This window comes from Balaenoptera musculus, chromosome 14 (assembly GCF_009873245.2).
Source record: "Balaenoptera musculus isolate JJ_BM4_2016_0621 chromosome 14, mBalMus1.pri.v3, whole genome shotgun sequence".
Lineage (NCBI taxonomy): Eukaryota > Metazoa > Chordata > Mammalia > Artiodactyla > Balaenopteridae > Balaenoptera > Balaenoptera musculus.
Window position 1 is genome coordinate 66,499,391 of NC_045798.1, and position 20,966 is coordinate 66,520,356.

Sequence of the window (20,966 nt, forward strand, 5' to 3'; positions counted from 1 at the left end):
ACTTAACACTTACCTGGTTTCCTCCACTAGGATGTAATCTCCATGAGAGCAAGGGGTTTGCTTTGTTCTTGCTGAAGTCTCAGGATCCAGACTGGTGCTGGCACATGAAAGGTACTCAGTAAACATTTGTTTAATGACTGAATAAACGGGTTAATGAAAGTGGCTGATAGTCCCAGCTCTGCCTGCAAAAATGCCCTGCTAATGTTGTGAATTATGTCTGTGAGAGAGAAGAGAAAGGAGGCAAGAGGAAATGGGCATATTGGCAGATGGATGGAAGAAAGTGAAGCTATTAATAAATGAACAAGGAAATATGTATGGAAATATGTTAATATAAATGTTTCAGACATAAAAAAAAATAAAAAAAATAAAAAATAAATGAACAAGAAAGGGAGGCATGGAAATAAATAAGGAAAATAACTATGTGATAGGAAGTAGATCATTCAGATTTGTCAGTCTATGAAATCTCAAAAAGGAACAGTTTAATTTGTAAGAAAAAAATTTCGTGGCATATAATTATGCAAACTCAGAGTATAAAAGAACAGTTTATCCATGAGTTAAAAGGGATATACAAGCATGCTATAGTTTAAAATAGTAAAAGACTGGGAAAAACTAGGTTGATGTTTACAAAACTATGGTGGAAGCTTATTAGGGCATGCTCTCCGCATGGGATGAATATTTTGGGGCAGCACTTGATGGGTGGACAGGATCTCCTGGATCTTGTCCTGGAAATTCTTCTCTGCTGTCATCCCTGCTTCAAACTCTCGGCGTTCCTCCTCCTTCTCTGCTTCACGGGCTTGCTGCTGGGAGCATATTTGCATCTGAAGTTGCTTCCTGTACTCCTGGGCTAAACTGGAGCGTCTAAAGTATTAGAAATGTCAAAGTATAAAACTGTCAAAGTAAGTATTTGGATTTATGTAGGCCATTACACTTAAAATGTAATTTTCAAAGTCAAATTAAAATTCCCGTTAAAATCAGGGTGAGTGGGGAAGAAATAGATGAAAAATTCAGTAATGTGTTTATTACCCAATAGTAATTAAGACAACCTTAGAACAAAAATTGATTTTAGGGAGGGAATGTCTCTTCTTCATTCAAAATATTGACTGCTATGTGGAGAGAGCCCTTGGCCTCTCTCCATCCCCTCTCACTCCCCCAAGGAAGAAGGCAAAACGGAACAAGTTGTTCTGCCTGTTTCTTGTCTGCTTTCTATATCAAAGGGGGCATATTCTCCCTGCAGGGGAGGCCTGCAGTGGTCTGGCACTGCTGGTGACTGGGTGGGTTGCTGGTGACCGGGTGGGTAAGTTTGACTCATTCTGTTCAGTATTAACTAGATGATTTCCTCCATATATAAGCCACAGTTAAAATACATAAGCCACATTTAAAAATTTATAGTGATTTTTTTTACTGTGGTAAAAAACACATAATGTAAAATTTACCATCTTAACCATTTTTAAGTGTACAGTTCAGTAGTGTTAAGTATATTCACATTGTTGTGAAGCAGATCTCCAGAACCTTTTCGTCTTGCAAATCTGAAACTCTATACCCATTAAACAACAACTCTTTTTTGTCCCCTCCCACCAGCCCTTGGTAACCACCATTCTACTTGCTGTCTTTATGAATTTGACTATTCTAGGTACCTCAAGTAAGTGAAATCATACAGCATCTGTCTTTTTGTGACTGGTTTATTTTACTTAGCATGTCCTCAAGGTTCATCCATGCTGTAGTATCTGACAGGCTTTCCTTCCTTTTTAAGGCTGAATAATATTCCACTGTATGTACATACCCCACTTTGTTTATCCATTCATCTGTTAATGGACATTTGGGTTATTTCCACCTTGGCTATTGTGAATAGTGGTGATATGAACATAAGTATACAAACATCTCTTTAAGGTCCTGCTTTCATTTATTTTGGATTTATACCCAGAAGTGGGATTACTGGATCATATGGTATTTCTATTTTTAATTTTTTGAGGAAACTTCATATTATTTTCCATAGCAGTTTTACCATTTTACAATCTATAAGCCACATTATTAATATAAGACTTTATCAGAAATAGAGATTACAGCATGCATATGCCTCTGTGTGGCAGATTCCATTTTCCACAGACTGCCACAGTGATATTGCCCCCTCCCATATGCTCTTCTGCAATGTGAACCTCTATTCCCCTATCAAGAGGTGGAGCTTATTTCTCCATCCCACTGAATCTAGATGGGCCCTGTGGCTGCTTTTTATGACCAATAGAATATGACAGAAGTGACGCTATAGCAGTCCTAGATGTAGTCCTTAACTGGCCTGGCAGCTTCCTCTTCCTGTCTCTTGGAATGCTTGCTGTTGGAACTATCCCTCTCAGAACCAGCCACCACACTGTAAGAACCCCAAGCCACATGGAGAGGCCATGTGTAGGTGTTCTGGCTGATAATACCAGATGAGATCCCCAGGCACAGTCAGCACACACTACAAGCTATATGAATAGGTATCTTAGGTGTGCATTCCAGATGAGCCTTCACATGAATGTAGCCCCAGACAGCATCTGACTTGAACCACATGAGAGACCCCAAGTAAGAACCACCCAGCTGAGCCTTGTCAACCATAGAATCATGAGACATAATCATAACTCACTTTATTATTTTACTTATTGTTTTTAAAAATTTATTTATTTATTTATTTATTTTTGGCTGTGTTGGGTCTTCGTTTCTGTGTGAGGGCTTTCTCTAGTTGCGGCAAGCGGGGGCCACTCTTCATCGCGGTGTGCGGGCCTCTCACTATCGCGGCCTCTCTTGTTGCGGAGCACAGGCTCCAGATGCGCAGGCTCAGTAGCTGTGGCTCACGGGCCTAGTTGCTCCGCGGCATGTGGGATCTTCCCAGATCAGGGCTCGAACCCGTGTCCCCTGCATTAGCAGGCAGATTCTCAACCACTGCGCCACCAGGGAAGCCCCATAACTCACTTTAAACCACAAATTTGGGGGTGTGTTGTTATACACCAATAGGTAACTGTAATACCTTCTGCTCACACTATTTTTCTTATTTCTCAGTTGATTCAAAAGTTGGGCAGGGGCTTAGGACATGCACGGAAGGGGAGAGGCAGCACGTTGAAAGGAGGGCCTCTGGAGTGTGGAGTTCCGGAGTTTGGAGATGGAGAAACTGAGGCCTGGAGAATAAAACAGGCTGCCCAAGGTTGCACAGCTGCTGTGTGGCTAACAGGGTCTTGGTGCTCCTGCCGGGTGTCAGGCCTGAACCTCTGAGGTGGGAGAGCCAAGTTCAGGACATTGGTCCAACAGAGACCTCCCGGCCCCACGTAATATCAATTGGCAAGAGCTCTCCCACAGATCTCTGTCTCAACGTTAAGACCCAGCTCCACTTGATGACCAGCAACCTCAAGTGCTGGACACCCCATGCCAAACAACTAGCAAGACAGGAACACAAATCCCACCCATTAGTAGAGAGGCTGCCTAAAATCATAATAAGGTCACCAACACCCCAAAACACACCACCAGACGCAGTCCTGCCCACCAGAAAGACAAGATCCAGGCTCATCCACCAGAACACAGGTGCCAGTCCCCTCCACCAGGAAGCCTACACAGTCCACTGAAGCAACCTTAGCCACTGGGGACAGACACCAAAAACAATGGGAACTACGAACCTGCAGCCTGTGAAAAGGAAACCACAAACACAGTAAGTTAAGCAAAATGAGAAGACAGAGAATACACAGCAGATAAAGGAGCAAGAAAAAAACCCACCTGACCAAAAAAAAATGAGAGGAATAGGCAGTCTACCTGAAAAAGAATTCAGAGTAATAATAGTAAAGATGATCCAAAATCTTGCAAATAGAATGGAGAAAATACAAGAAACATTTAACAAGGACCTAGAAGAACTACAGAGCAAACAAACAGTGATTAACAACACAATAAATGAAATTAAAAATTCTCTAGAAGGAATCAATAGCAGAATAACTGATGCAGAAGAACGGATAAGTGACCTGGAAGATAAAATAGTAGAAATAACTACCACAGAGCAGAATAAAGAAAAAAAAATGAAAAGAATTGAGGACAGTCTCAGAGACCTCTGGGACAACATTAAATGCACCAACATTCAAATTATAGGGGTCCCAGAAGAAGAAGAGAAATAGAAAGGGACTGAGAAAATATTTGAAGAGATTATAGTTGAAAAATTCCCTAACATGGGAAAGGAAAGAGCCAACCAAGTCCAGGAGGCACAAAGAGTCCTACAGAGAATAATTCCAAGGAGAAACATGCCAAGACACATATTAATCAAACTATCAAAAAATAAATACAAAGAAAAAATATTAAAAGCAGCAAGGGAAAAGCAACGAACAACATACAAGGGAATCCCCATAAAGTTAACACCTGATCTTTCAGCAGACACTCAGAAAGCAGAAGGGAGTGGCAGGACATATTTAAAATGATGAAAGGGAAAACCCTACAACCAAGATTACTCTATCCAGCCAGGATCTCATTCAGATTGACAGAGAAATTAAACCTTTACAGAGAAGCAAAAGCTAAGAGAATTCAGCACCACCAAACCAGCTTTACAACAAATGCTAAAGGAACTTCTCTAGGCAGGAAACACAAGAGAAGGAAAAGACCTACAATAACAAACCCAAAACAGTTAAGAAAATGACAATAATATGAGCATACATATAGATAACTACCTAAAATGTAAGTGGATTAAATGCTCCAACCAAAAGACATAGACTGGCTGAATGGATATAAAAACAAGACCCATATATATGCTGTCTACAAGAGACCCACTTCAGACCTAGGGAAACATACAGACTGAAAGTGAGGGGATGGAAAAAGATATTCCATGAAAATGGAAATCAAAAGAAACCTGGAGTAGCAATTCTCATTATCAGAAAAAATCGACTTTAAAATAAAGACTATTACAAGAGACAAAGAAGGACACTACATAATGATCAAGGTATCAATCCAAGAAGAAGATATAACAATTGTAAATATTTATGTACCCAACATAGAAGCACCTCAATACATAAGGCAAATACTAACAGCCATAAAAGGGGAAATCAACAGTAACAAAATCAAAGTAGGTGACTTTAACACCCTACTTTCACTAATGGACAGATCATCCAAAATGAAAATAAATAAGGAAACACAAGCGTTAAATGATACATTAAACAAGATGGACTTAATTGATATTTATATGACATTCCAGCCAAAAACAACAGAATACACTTTCTTCTCAAGTGCTCATGGAACATTCTCCAGGATAGATCATATCTTGGGACAAAAATCAAGCTTTGGTAAATTTTTAAAAATTGAAATCTTATCAAGTATCTTTTCTGACCACAATGCTATGAGACTAGATATCAACTACAGGAAAAAAACCTGTAAAAAATACAAACACATGGAGGCTAAACAATACACTACTTAATAACCTAGAGGTCACTGAAGAAATCAAAGAGGTAATCAAAAAATACCTAGAGACAAATGACAATGAAAACATGACGACCCAAAACCTATGGGATGCAGCAAAAGCACTTCTAAGAGGGAAGTTTAGAGCAATACAATCCTACCTCAAGAAACAAGAAACATCTCAAATAAACAACCTAAACTTACACCTAAAACAATCAGAGACAGAAGAACAAAAAAACCCAAAGTTAGCAGAAGGAAAGAAATCATAAAGGTCAGATCAGAAAGAAATGAAGCAAATGATAGCAAAGATCAGTAAAACTAAAAGCTGGTTCTATAAGAAGATAAACAAAATTGATAAACCATTATCCAGACTCATCAAGATAAACAGGGAGAAGACTCAATCAATAGAATTAGAAAGGAAAAAGGAGAAGTAACAACTGACACTGCAGAAATACAAAGGATCGTGAGAGATTACTACAAGCAGCTATATTGCCAATAAAATGGACAACCTGGAAGAAAATGGACAACTTCTTAGAAATGCACACCTTCCAAGACTAAACAGGAAGAAATAGAAAATATGAACAGACCAAACACAAGCACTGAAATTGAAACTGTGATTAAAAATCTTCCAACAAACAAAAGCCCAGGACCAGATGGCTTCACAGGCGAATTCTATCAAACATTTAGAGAAGAGCTAACACCTATCCTTCTCAAACTCTTCCAAAATATAGCAGAGGGAGGAACACTCCCAAACTCATTCTACGAGGCCACCATCACCCTGATACCAAAACCAGACAAAGATGTCACAAAGAAAGAAAACTACAGGCCAATATCACTGATGAACATAGATGCAAAAATCCTCAACAAAATACTAGCAAACAGAATCCAAAAGCACATTAAAAGGATCATACATCATGATCAAGTGGGGTTTATCCCAGGAATGCAAGGATTCTTCAATATACGCAAATCAATCAATGTGATACACCATATTAACAAATTGAAGGAGAAAAACCATATGATCCTCTCAATAGATGCAGAATAAGCTTTTGACAAATCCAACATCCATTTATGATAAAAACCCTCCAGAAAGTAGGCATAGAGGGAACTTGCCTCAACATAATAAAGGTCACATATGACAAACCCACAGCCAACACTGTCCTCAATGGTGAAAAACTGAAAGCATTTCCTCCAAGATCAGGAACAAGACAAGTTTGTCAACTCTCACCACTATTATTCAACATTGTTTTGGAAGTTTTAGCCACAGCAATCAGAGAAGAAAAAGAAATAAAAGGAATCCAAATCGGAAAAGAAGAAGTAAAGCTGTCACTGTTTGCAGATGACATGATACTATACATAGAGAATCCTAAAGATGCTACCAGAAAACTACTAGAGCTAATCAATGAATTTGGTAAAGTAGCAGGATACAAAATTAATGCACAGAAATCTCTTGTATTCCTATACACTAATGATGAAAAATCTGAAAGAGAAATTAAGGAAACACTCCCATTTACCATTGCAACAAAAAGAATAAAATACCTAGGAATAAACTTACCTAAGGAGACAAAAGACCTGTATACAGAAAACTATAAGACACTGATGAAAGAAATTCAAGATGATACAAACAGGTGGAGAGATATACCATGTTCTTGGATTGGAAGAATCAACATTGAAAATGACTATACTACCCAAAGCAATCTACAGATTCAACGCAATCGCTATCAAAGTACCACTGGCATTTTTCACAGAACTAGAACAAAATATTTCACAATTTGTATGGAAAACAAAAGACCCCGAATAGCCAAAGCAATCTTATAAAGAAAAATGGAGCTGGAGGAATCAGGCTCCCTGACTTCAGGCTATACTACAAAGCTACAGTAATCAAGACAGTATGGTAACTGGCACAAAAACAGAAATATAGATCAATGGAACAGGATGGAAAGCCCAGAGATAAACACATGCACATATGGTCACCTTATTTTTGATAAAGGAGGCAAGAATATACAATGGAGAAAAGACAGCCTCTTCAATAAGTGGTGCTGCGAAAACTAGACAGCTACATGTAAAAGAATGAAATTAGAACACTCCCTAACACTATACACAAAAATAAACTCAAAATGGATCAAAGACCTAAATGTAAGGCCAGACACTGTAAAACTCTTAGAGGAAAACATAGGCAAAACACTATGACATAAATCACAGCAAGATCTTTTTTGACCCACCTCCTAGAGAAGTGGAAATAAAAACAAAAATAAACAAATGGGACCTAATGAAACTTAAAAGCTTTTGCACAGCAAAGGAAAACATAAACAAGATGAAAGGACAGCCCTCACAATGGGAGAAAATATTTGCAAATGAAGCAACTGACAAAAGATTAGCCGCTAAAATTTACAAGCAGCTGATGCAGCTCAATATCAAAGAAACAAACAACCCAATCCAAAAATGGGCAGAAGATCTAAACAGACATTTCTCCAAAGAAGATATACAGATTGCCAACAAACACATGAAGGGATGCTCAACATCACTAATCATTAGCAACATGCAAATCAAAACTACAATGAGGTATCACCTCACACCAGTCAGAATGGCCATCATCAAAATATCTACAAACAATAAATGCTGGAGAAGGTGTGGAGAAAAGGGAACCCTCTTGCACTGTTGGTGGGAATGTAAATTGATACAGCCACTATGGAGAACAGTATGGAGGTTCCTTAAAAAACTAAAAATAGTACTATCATACGGCCCAGCAATCCCACTACTGGGCATATACCCTGAGAAAACCATAATTCAAAAAGAGTCATGTACCACAATGTTCACTGCAGCTCTATTTACAATAGCCAGGACATGGAAGCAACCTCAGTATCCATCGACAGATGAATGGATAAAGAAGAGGTGGCACATATATACAATTACTCAGCCATAAAAAGAAACGAAACTGAGTTATTTGTAGTGAGGTGGATGGACCTAGAGTCTGTCATACAGAATGAAGTAAGTCAGAAAGAGAAAAACAAATACCATATGCTAACACAATATATGGAATATCAAAAAAAAAGGGGGGGTTCTGAAGAACCTAGGGGCAGGACAGGAATAAAGACGCAGACGTAGAGAATGGACTTGAGGACACGGGGACGGGGAAGGGTAAGCTGGGATGAAGTGAGAGAGTGGACTGGACATATATACACTACCAAATGTAAAATGGATAGCTAGTGGGAAGCAGCTGCATAGCACAGGGAGATCAGCTCTGTGCTTTGTGACCACCTAGAGGGGTGGGATAGGGAGGGTGGGAGGGAGACGCAAGAGGGAGGAGATATGGGGATGTGTGTTTATGTATAGCTGGTTCACTTTGTTATACAGCAGAAATGAACACACCATTGTAAAGCGATTATACTCCAATAAAGGTGTTAAAAAAAAAACAGGACACTGGGTTAAATTTGAATTTCAGATAAAAAAATATATATATTTACATATATTATAAATATATTTAATATTTTATAAACCTAAATAAATACATTCTGAAGCAAAACTGAAAAAAGAGAAAATAGAGTCATGTACCACAACGTTCACTGCAGCACTATTTACAATAGCCAGGACATGGAAGCAACCTAAGTGTCCATCAACAGATGAATGGATAAAGAAGTTGTGGCACATATATTCAATGGAATATTACTCAGCCATTAAAAGAAACGAAATTGAGTTATTTGTAGTGAGGTGGATGGACCTAGAGTCTGTCATACAGAGTGAAGTAGAACCTAGGGGCAGGACAGGAATAAAGATGCAGAAGTAGAGAATGGACTTGAGGACACAGGGAGGGGGAAGGGTAAGCTGGGATGAAGTGAGAGAGTGGCATGGACATATATACACTACGAAATGTAAAATAGGTAGTGGGAAGCAGCCGCACAGCACAGGGAGATCAGCTAGGTGCTCTGTGACCACCTAGAGGGGTGGGATAGGGAGGGTCGGGGGGAGATGCAAGAGGAAGGGGATGTGGGGATACATGTATACGTAGAGCTGATTCACTTTATGATATAGCAGAAACTAACACACCATTGGAAAGCAATTATACTCCAATAAAGATGTTAATATAAGAAAAAAATAAAAGTTGGGCAGGGAAGAGAGTTGTTATTCATTAAATTCCCCTCACATCTCCAACAACAGACTTTTCAAAAGTGAGAAGGAAGGAACTCCAGAGCAGAACAAGTAGCAGGAAGTCAGTAGGGTAGGCCAGATGTTGTTGGTAGTGCCCCCAAAGTAACAATAGGCTCAGGTATATAAACCATACTCTTCCTATAAAGAAGAGAACTTATTTCTATGTACCAAATGTGGGTGAGCCGGGGAACAGGTCCTAGGGACAGGGAGGGTGACCAGCAATTAGAGGAGCCAGGTCCTCTTTCTCCACCACACTGGTCACCTGAACTGGGTGTCATAGTCATCGGTGGGAAGGGACTGCTATGATCTGAGAAAGGCTGCAAGGAGGCATCAGCCAATTTTCTCTACCTGAGCCTGATTATGGTGATCAGAGGGACACTTGCCCGAGGAGGGAAGTGGTACATCTCAAAGCACCCAGAGCACTTCAGTTTTCCAGCTCAGCCAGGGTACAAAAAATCTTCCTGGGACATTTGCATGGAATCATAACCCCATAAGCCATTTCTGTTAATCTAACTAATTAGGTCATGCTGTATTTCTGGGTTTATTTCATGGGGGAAAAAACTTATGTCATTACAATTTAGGGTTGGTGCCTACTTTATAAAAGTTGTTTCTAATTTGTTTTATTTTTTAAGATGTTTATCCAGTTTAATACCTAATGTGTATAATCAGAATGTACACAATGTACAGAATTTAATTTTACCAAAATGGTTGTTGCTTATTTTTATATGAAATTTTATAAACTGAATTGAGCTTTTAGGACAAATGTAATACTGACATAAAATAACATCAATAATACGTGAATTATGGCACATTGTCCTCTATGCTAAAAATCTCCTATTTTTGGTTAGTTAGCAATAATAAAGAAAACAAAATCATACCTTGTAAAATCCTCCCTCTCTTCACGGTTAAGCTCTTTAAGACCTTCATTTATGCGTTCCTGTTCCATAGCACGTTCTTCCTGTTCTTTTGCTTTTCGTTGCACTAAGAAAGACAAAAGTAATTTTTGCTGAATGACTTTTTCAGAAAAGACTTGCTGACATCTTTCGGGGCATCGATGCCATATTGTCTTTAGAAAGGCAGAGCTTAGAATCACTGGGCTGGATCTTAGCTTAATAAGGTAAAAGTAGTCATCTCCATTAAGGAAAGAATAGGGTTTAGATTCATATGTGCTGCATTCTACAGAGATTTTCTCTTAATCATTTGTCACTGAAATCTATGATCAGCCTTTTTCATACCAGATTACCACTGTTTGAACACTTCTCATCTTTCTCTTCTTGAGGACAAACAGTTCTATTGCCATTTATATTAATAGGGGATTTTATTTATTACAAAATAAGTACTGGAAAAACAGTATGTAAGTCTCTTATAAATTAAATAAGGAAAACTTAAACAACCCAGTAGGTAAAAAATGACAAAGAGAACAGAGTTCACAAAAGAATAAATAAAACCAGGCAATATACATCTAAAATGTACATATCTTTGGTCCCAAATCCATTTACAGGAATTTATCTTAATCATATATGAGCCAAAAAACCTATGTACAGAGATAGTAACCTGCAATGCTAACACAGCAGGAAAAAGATTCAAAACAGGCTGAAGGTCCATTAGCTGTGTTTAGGTAAAATAAATTATGGTCCATTTTTATAATGGATTTCTAGGAAGCATTACAAATATTACAATTGAAGGAAATTAACCTGGAAAAATGTTTAGGATACGTGGGAAATGCAGGCTGTAAAAAAATATATACAACAAGATCCTAATTTGTGAGGGGAAATGACATACATAATAAAAATACTGGAAGGAAATACAGGAAGTTGTGAACAGTAGCTATTCCTGGGTGGTGCATTATGGTTGATTTTATTTCCTTGTTTATAAATGGTTCCAAATACTTAAATTTTCCATGTTTTCTCAACATATTCTAAAACATTTATCATGGGAGAATACAGAAATCATTTTATCATAGAAGCTTTCTTCTCATTTCTTAAAACTCCATCTAATACTGGCTTAACAATTTTCAACTGCCATTATAATTCCTGGAGTGGAGAATTAATCAGTGGAACCAAGATGAGCTTTCTCTTGCAAAGACAGCTAGTGTGAAGTCCATAGTACCCTAACAGTAAATGTTTACATCTGGGTATAGAAATCCTCTCAACAAATATTTCCTTCTGTGACCAAGCACTGAAGCTGAGGGAATTCAGTGGTATGCTAAGAGATGTGAACAAGCAATGGTGAGAACCCCAGAAAGAAGATTTATTATGAATACAGGAACACAGAGGGCCTCTCAAGGAATGAGATATTTGAGTTGGCCTTGAAAGATGTCCAGGATTTCTCAAGATAAAAAACATCATAGGGAGAGAAAACTACCCAAGCAAAGGCATGCAGGTATGGACGTATGGAGACACCTGCAGAAAGATATTCAAGTATTCAATTAGGTAAGGTCCCTGCAAAGCAGGGATCTTGCCTTAATCCTTTTTACATTCTTCATAGTATTTCACACATAATACTTATTTAATAAATATTTTGGTTGCTACTTAAATTGAATTAAGGCCCAAATATAATATAATTATAATTATAATTCATTTCCTTACACTTTTCTTGAACTTGCAGTTTTCTTGTACACATGACCTCATTCAAAAGTTGTTTTCTTGCCTCCTTTTCAAGTCTCAGCTCCTTGCCCTTCTCAGCAAACTTCTTTTCCATCTCTTTCTCTAACATTCTGTCCAGTTCTTTCTCCTGAGCTTTTTCTTCCTTATGCCACTGTGCCAAGTACTGATGATATATCTTCTGTTCTCTTATCATATCTTCCTACATAACATAAAAAAAACATTAAAAGCAGCAAGGGAAATACAACAAATAACACACAAGGGAATCCCCATAAGGATAACAGCTGATCTTTCAGCAGAAACTCTGCAAGCCAGAAGGGACTGGCAGGACATATTTAAAGTGATGAAGGAGAAAAACCTACAACCAAGATTACTCTACCCAGCAAGGATCTTATTCAGATTTGACAGAGAAATTAAAACCTTTATAGACAAGCAAAACCTAAGAGAATTCAGTACCACCAAACCAGTTTTACAACAAATGCTAAAGGAACTTCTCTAGGCAGAAAACACAAGAGAAGGAAAAGACCTACAATAACAAACCCAAAACAATTAACAAAATGGTAATAGGAACATACATATTGATAATTACCTTAAATGTAAATGGATTAAATGCTCCAACCAAAAGACATAGACTGGCTGAATGGATACAAAAACGAGACCCGTATATATGCTGTCTACAAGACCCACTTCAGATCTAGGGACACATACAGACTGAAAGAGAGGGGATGGAAAAAGATATTCCACACAAAAGGAAATCAAAAGAAACCTGGAGTAGCAATTTCATATCAGACAAAATAGACTTTAAAACAAAGACTATTACAAGAGACAAAGAAGGACACTACATAATGATCAAGGGATCAATCCAAGAAGAAGATATAACAATTGTAAATATTTATGCACCCAACATAGGAGCACCTCAATACATAAGGCAAATGTTAACAGCCATAAAAGGGGAAATCGACAGTAACACAATCATACTAGGGGACTTAAACACCCCACTTTCACCAATGGACAGATCATCCAAAATGAAAATAAATAGGGAAACACAAGCTTTAAATGATACATTAAACAAGATGGACTTGGACTTAATTGATATTTATAGGACATTCCATCCAAAAACAACAGAATACACTTTATTCTCAAGTGCTCATGGAACATTCTCCACGATAGATCATATCTTGGGTCACAAATCAAGCCTTGGTAAATTTAAGAAAATTGAAATCGTATCAAGTATCTTTTCCAACCACAACGCTATGAGCCTAGATATCAATTACAGGAAAAAATCTGTAAAAAATACGAACACATGGAGGCTAAACAATACACTACTAAATAACCAAGAGATCACTGAAGAAATCAAAGAGGAAATCAAAAAATACCTAGGGACAAATGACAATGAAAACACGACAACCCAAAACCTATGGGATGCAGCAAAAGCAGTTCTAAGAGCAAGTGTATACCAATACAATCCTACCTTAAGAAACATTTCAAATAAACAACCTACCCTTACACCTAAAGCAATTAGAGAAAGAAGAACAAAAAACCCCCAAAGTTAGCAGAAGGAAAGAAATAATAAAGGTCAGATCAGAAAAAAATGAAAAAGAAATGAAGCAAACAATAGCAAAGATCAATAAAACTAAAAGCTGGTTCTTTGAGAAGATAAACAAAATTGATAAACCATTAGACAGACTTATCAAGAAAAAAAGGGAGAAGACTCAAATCAAGAGAATTAGAAAGGAAAAAGGAGAAGTAACAACTGACACTGCAGAAATACAAAGGATCGTGAGAGATTACTACAAGCAGCTATATGCCAATAAAATGGACAACCTGGAAGAAATGGACAACTTCTTAGAAATGCACAACCTTCCAAGACTAAACCAGGAAGAAATAGAAAATATGAACAGACCAAACACAAGCACTGAAATTGAAACTGTGATTAAAAATCTTCCAACAAACAAAAGCCCAGGACCAGATGGCTTCACAGGCGAATTCTATCAAACATTTAGAGAAGAGCTAACACCTATCCTTCTCAAACTCTTCCAAAATATAGCAGAGGGAGGAACACTCCCAAACTCATTCTACGAGGCCACCATCACCCTGATACCAAAACCAGACAAAGATGTCACAAAGAAAGAAAACTACAGGCCAATATCACTGATAAACATAGATGCAAAAATCCTCAACAAAATACTAGCAAACAGAATCCAAAAGCACATTAAAAGGATCATACACCATGATCAAGTGGGGTTTATCCCAGGAATGCAAGGATTCTTCAATATACGCAAATCAATCAATGTGATACACCATATTAACAAATTGAAGGAGAAAAACCATATGATCCTCTCAATAGATGCAGAATAAGCTTTTGACAAAATCCAACATCCATTTATGATAAAAACCCTCCAGAAAGTAGGCATAGAGGGAACTTGCCTCAACATAATAAAGGTCACATATGACAAACCCACAGCCAACACTGTCCTCAATGGTGAAAAACTGAAAGCATTTCCTCCAAGATCAGGAACAAGACAAGTTTGTCAACTCTCACCACTATTATTCAACATTGTTTTGGAAGTTTTAGCCACAGCAATCAGAGAAGAAAAAGAAATAAAAGGAATCCAAATCGGAAAAGAAGAAGTAAAGCTGTCACTGTTTGCAGATGACATGATACTATACATAGAGAATCCTAAAGATGCTACCAGAAAACTACCAGAGCTAATCAATGAATTTGGTAAAGTAGCAGGATACAAAATTAATGCACAGAAATCTCTTGCATTCCTATACACTAATGATGAAAAATCTGAAAGTGAAATTAAGAAAACACTCCCATTTACCACTGCAACAAAAAGAATAAAATTTCTAGGAATAAACCTACCTAAGGAGACAAAAGTCCTGTATGCAGAAAATTATAAGACACTGATGAAAGAAATTAAAGATGATACAAATAGATGGAGAGATATACCATGTTCTTGGATTGGAAGAATCAACATTGTGAAAATGACTCTATAACTCAAAGCAATCTACAGATTCAATGCAATCCCTATCAAACTACCAATGGCATTTTTCACAGAAATAGAGCAATAAATTTCACAATTTGTATGGAAACACAAAAGACCCCAAATAGCCAAAGCAAGCTTGAGAAAGAAAAACGGAGCTGGAGGAATCAGGCTCCCGGACGTCAGATGATACTACAAAGCTACAGTAATCAAGACAGTATGGTACTGGCACAAAAACAGAAATATAGATCAATGGAACAGGATAGAAAGCCCAGAGATAAACCCACACACATATGGTCACCTTATCTTTGATAAAGGAGGCAAGAATATACAGTGGAAAAAAGACAGCCTCTTCAATAAGTGGTGCTGGGAAAACTGGACAGCTACATGTAAAAGAATGAAATTAGAACACTCCTTAACACCATACACAAAAATAAACTCAAAATGGATTAAAGACCTCAATGTAAGGCCAGACACTGTAAAACTCTTAGAGGAAAACATAGGCAGAACACTCAATGACATAAATCACAGCAAGATCCATTTTGACCCACCTCCTAGAGAAATGGAAATAAAAACAAAAATAAACAAATGGGACCTAATGAAAGTTAAAAGCTTTTGCACAGCAAAGGAAACCATAAACAAGACGAAAAGACAACTCTCAGAATGGGAGAAAATATTTGCAAATGAAGCAACTGACAAAGGATTAATCTCCACAATTTACAAGCAGCTCATGCAGCTCAATATCAAAAAAACAAACAACCCAATCCAAAAATGGACAGAAGATCTAAATAGACATTTCTCCAAAGAAGATATACAGATTGCCAACAAACACATGAAAGAATGCTCAACATCATTAATCATTAGAGAAATGCAAATCAAACTACAATTAGATATCATCTCATACTGGTCAGAATGGCCATCATCAAAAAATCTACAAACAATAAATGCTGGAGAGGGTGTGGAGAAAAGGAAACCCTCTTGCACTGCTGGTGGGAATGTAAATTGATACAGCCCCTATGGAGAACAGTATGGAGGTTCCTTAAAAACTAAAAATAGTACTACCATACGGCCCAGCAATCCCACTACTGGGCATATACCCTGAGAAAACCATAATTCAAAAAGAGTCATATACCACAATGTTCAATGCAGCTCTATTTACAATAGCCAGGACATGGAAGCAACCTCAGTATCCATCGACAGATGAATGGATAAAGAAGAGGTGGTACATATATACAATGGAATATTACTCAGCCATAAAAAGAAACGAAATTGAGTTATTTGTAGTGAGGTGGATGGACCTAGAGTCTGTCATACAGAATGAAGTAATTCAGAAAGAGAAAAACAAATACCATATGCTAACACAATATATGGAATATAAAAAAAAGGGGGGGGTTCTGAAGAACCTAGGGGCAGAACAGGAATAAAGACGCAGACGTAGAGAATGGACTTGAGGACACGGGGAGGGGGAAGGGTAAGCTGTGAGAAAGTGAGAGAGTGGCATGGACATATATACACTACCAAACGTAAAATAGATAGCTAGGGGGAAGCAGCTGCATAGCACAGGGAGATCAGCTTGGTGCTCTGTGACCACCTAGAGGGGTGGTATAGGGAGTGTGGGAGGGAGAGAGACGCAAGAGGGAAGAGATAAGGGGACATATGTATATGTATAACTGATTCACTTTGTTATAAAGCAGAAACTAACACACCACTGTAAAGCAATTATACTCTAATAAAGATGTTAAAAAAATTTTTTTAAAAATCAATAATCTAAACTTCCACCTTAGGAAACTAGAAAAAAAGGCAAATTAAATCCACAGTAAGCAGAAGAAAAGAAATAAAAACTAGAGGAGAAATCAATGAAATTGAAAACAGGAAATCAAAGAGAAAATCAATGAAAGCAAAAGCTAGTTCTTTAAGAAGATCAATAAAATCGATAAGCCTCTAGCCAGGCTAACTAAGAGAGGAGACAACCAAAATTAGTAATATCAGAAATGAAAGAGGGGACATCACTACATGTACAAATCCATCAAGCATTAAAAGAGTAAGAAAGAAATACTATGAACAACTCTATGCTCACAAATTTGATACCCTAAAGGAAATGAACCACTTCTTTGAAAGACACAATCTGCCAAAATTGACACAAGAAGAAAAGGACAATCTAAATAGGCCTATATCTATTATTAAAGAAAGTGAATTAATAATTAACTTTCTGAAACAGAAAGCACCATTCACAGATGAGTTCACTGGTGAATTCTACCAAACATTTAAGGAAGAAATTATACCAAGTCTCTACAATCTCTTTCACAAGACAGAAGCAGAAGGAATACTTCCTAACTCATCCTATGAAGCTAGAATTACCTTAATACCAAAAGCAGAAAAAGATATTATGAAAAAAAAAAAACATACACTAATCTCTCTTATAAACAAAGATGCAAAAATCCTCAACAAAATATTAGTAAACTGAATCCAACAATGTATAAAAAGAATTATACAACATGATAAAGGTTTATCCTAGGTAGCAAGGCTGGTTCACCATTCAAAAATCAATTAATGTAATCCATCATACCAACAGGCTAAAGAAGAAGAACCACATGATCATATCAATTAATGCAGAAAAAAAATTTGGCAGAATCCAACACCCACTCATGTTAAAATAAAAAAAAAAAAAACCTCTCAGTAAGCCAGGAATAAAGGGGGGAATTCCTCAATTTGATAATGAATATCTACAAAAAACCTACAACTAACATCATACTTAATGATGAAAAACTAGAAGCTTTCCCACTAAGATCAGGTACAAGGCAAGGATGCCCCCTCTCAGCACTCTTTTTCACATTATACTGAAAGTCCTAGCTTAAACAGTAAGACAAGAATAGCAAATGAAAGGTATATTGATTGGGAAGAAACAAATAAAGCTGTCTTTTTTCACAGATAACATGGTTGTCTATGTAGAAAATCTGAAGGAACCGATAAAAAACTCCTGGAGCTAATAAGCAATTAAAGCAAGGTCACAGGAAACAAGGTTAACAAACAAAAGTCAACTGATTTCCTATATACCAGCAATGAAGTAGAATTTGAAATTAAAAACACAATACCATTTACACTAGCACCCCAAAAATGAAATACATAGGTACAAATCTAACAAAATATGTACAAGATCTATATGAGGAAAAGCACAAAGCTGATGAGAAAAATCAAAGAACTAAATAGAGAGATAGTCCATGTTCATGAATAGGAATACTCAATATTGTCAAAATGTCAGTTCTTCCATTCTTGATCTATAGACTCAATGCAATTACAAAAAAAAAAAAAAAATCCCAGCAAATTATTTTGTGGAAATCAACAAACTGATTCTAAAATTTATATGAAGAGGCTAAAGACCCAAAATGGCCAACTCAGTATTTAAGGACAAGATCAAAGTCAGAGGACTGACCCTGCCCAACTTTAAGACTTACTATAGTAATCAAGACGGTATGGAATTGGTGAAAGAATAGATCAATAGATCAATAGAAAAGAACATAGAGCCCCAAAACAGACTCATATAAATATAGTCAACTGATCTTTGACTAGGAAGCAAAGGCTATACAATGGAGTTAAGAGAGTCTCTTCAACAAACGGTGCTAGAACAACTGGACATCTACATGCCAAAAAAAAAAAAAAAAAAGAATCTAGAAACAGACCTTACACCTTTACAAAAATTAACTCAAAATGGACCAAAGATCTAAACGTAAAATATAAAACTCCTAGAAGATAACAAAGGAGAAAATCTAGGTGACCTTGGGTTTGGTGATAAGCTTTTAGATACAATAGCAAAGGCACAATCCATGAAAGAAAGAATAGATAAGCTAGACTTCATTAAAATTAAAAATTTTGCTCTATGAAAGCTCTGATCAAGAGAATGAAAGACAAGTCACAGACTGGGAGAAAGTATTTGCTAAAAACTTATCTGATAACGGACTGTTATCTAAAATATACAGAGAGCATTGGAGACAAGACGGTGGAACAGAAGGACTTGAGCTCCCCTCCTCTCACGAAAACACAAAAATCACAACTAACTGCTGAACAACCATTAACAAAAAAAGACTGGGACCTACCAGAAGAGACATTCTACATCCAAAGACAAAGAAGAAGCTACAACAAGACGGTAGGAGGGGTGCTTTCACGATAAAATATACAAAGAACTCTTAAAACTCAACAAGAAGAAAACAAACAACTCAAAAAATGAGCCAAAGATCTTAACAGGCACCTCATCAAAAATATACAGATGGCAAACATATAAAAAGATGTTTGTGATATTATGATTTATAATAAGAAATATATATTTGGTCTTCATCCCCATTTCTGGCACAGAGCTCCTAAAACCCTTAGAATTTCCTAAGTGATGAGAGCAACAAAGTTGTCTTTTGTTCTGTTAATGAGGTGACTTTTGGACCACACCTCTGGTTGCCAAGAGAACCAACCATGTGATTAGAGGGTTGGAATTTCCAGTCCCAGTTCCCTGACCTCTGGGGAGGGGAGAAAGTTTGGAGGCTTCAAATCAATCACTGATGGCCAATGACTTAACCAATCATGCCTATGTAATGAAGCCTACCTAAAAACCCCAAAGGAGAGGGTTCAGAACTGGGGAACCAGAACACTTCCGCCATGCCAGGTCTCAAACTCCATGAGGACAGAAGCTCCTTTGTTCAGGACCTCATCCTATATGTCTCTTCATCTGGCTATTTATTTGTATCCTTTAATATACTCTGTAATAAATTGGTAATCTAGTGAGCAAACTGGTTTCCTGAGTTCTGTGAGCTGCTCTAGCCAATCAGTCGAACTCAAGGACGGGGTCACGGGAACTTCTGATTTATAGCCAGTCTGTCAAGTAACAACTTGGATTTGCAATTGGCATCCTGAGTTTGAGGGGGATCATTGGAACTTCCAGTTTGTAGCCAGTTGGTCAGAAGCACAGGTAACCATCTGGGCTTGCGACTGGGCTACTTCAGACTGGCAACTGAAGTAGAGGGCAGTCTTATAGAACGGAGCCCTTTCCCTGTGGAATCCGATGCTATCTCTGGGTAGATAGTGCCAGAATTGAGTGGAATTGTAGGACACCCAGCTCGTGTCCCGAGCATTGCTTGGATACCACGTTACACATTGGAATTGGGTTCAGAATCCTTAATGCTCTATATCACATGACATTAGGGAAATTAAAATTAAACAACAATGATATATCACTACGCACCTATTAGAATGGCTCAAGTCCAGAACACGGACAACACAAAATACTGCCAAGGATACTGAGCAATAGGAACACTCATTCATTGCTGGTGGGAATGCAAAATGGTATAGACACTTTGCAAGACAGTTTGGCTGTTCTTACAAAACTACACATACTCTTACCATATGATCCAGCAATAATGCTTCTTGATATTTACCCAAATGAGTTGAAAACTTATGTTCACACAAAAGCCTGCCTAAGAATGTACACAATAACTTTATTCATAATCACCAAAACCTGGAAGCAACCAAGGATGTCCTTCAGAAGGTGACTGGATAAATACACTGTAGTACATCCACACAATGGAAGAGATTCAGTGCTAAAAGTAAATGAGCTATCAAGCCATGAAAAGATACGGAGGGAACTTAAATGCGTATTAGTTAGTGAAAGAAGCCAATCTGAAAAGGCTACATACTATATGATTCCAATGATATGACATTCTGGGAAAGGCAAAACTATGGAGACAGTAAAAATATCAGTGGTTTCCAGGGGTTTGGGGTGGAGGAAGGGATGACCAGGTGGAGCACAGAGGATTTTTAGCCGAGTGAAATCACTCTGTATAATACTCTCATGGTGGATAAA

At 37.5% G+C, this 20,966-nt stretch overlaps 1 protein-coding gene across 1 annotated transcript in view; it reads right to left on the reverse strand.

Annotated features, from left to right (window-relative positions):
* Positions 1-397: 397 nt before the first annotated feature.
* Positions 398-20,966, reverse strand: part of CFAP53 (cilia and flagella associated protein 53) — a 55,267-nt gene continuing 34,698 nt past the window's right edge. The window contains exons 6-8 of the mRNA XM_036874575.1: positions 12,120-12,336; positions 10,410-10,512; positions 398-858 (exon numbers count right to left, since the gene is read on the reverse strand). Coding sequence (XP_036730470.1) covers positions 630-858; positions 10,410-10,512; positions 12,120-12,336 — 549 coding nt within the window. The 3' untranslated portion in view covers positions 398-629. The remainder of the gene's footprint in view (positions 859-10,409; positions 10,513-12,119; positions 12,337-20,966) is intronic.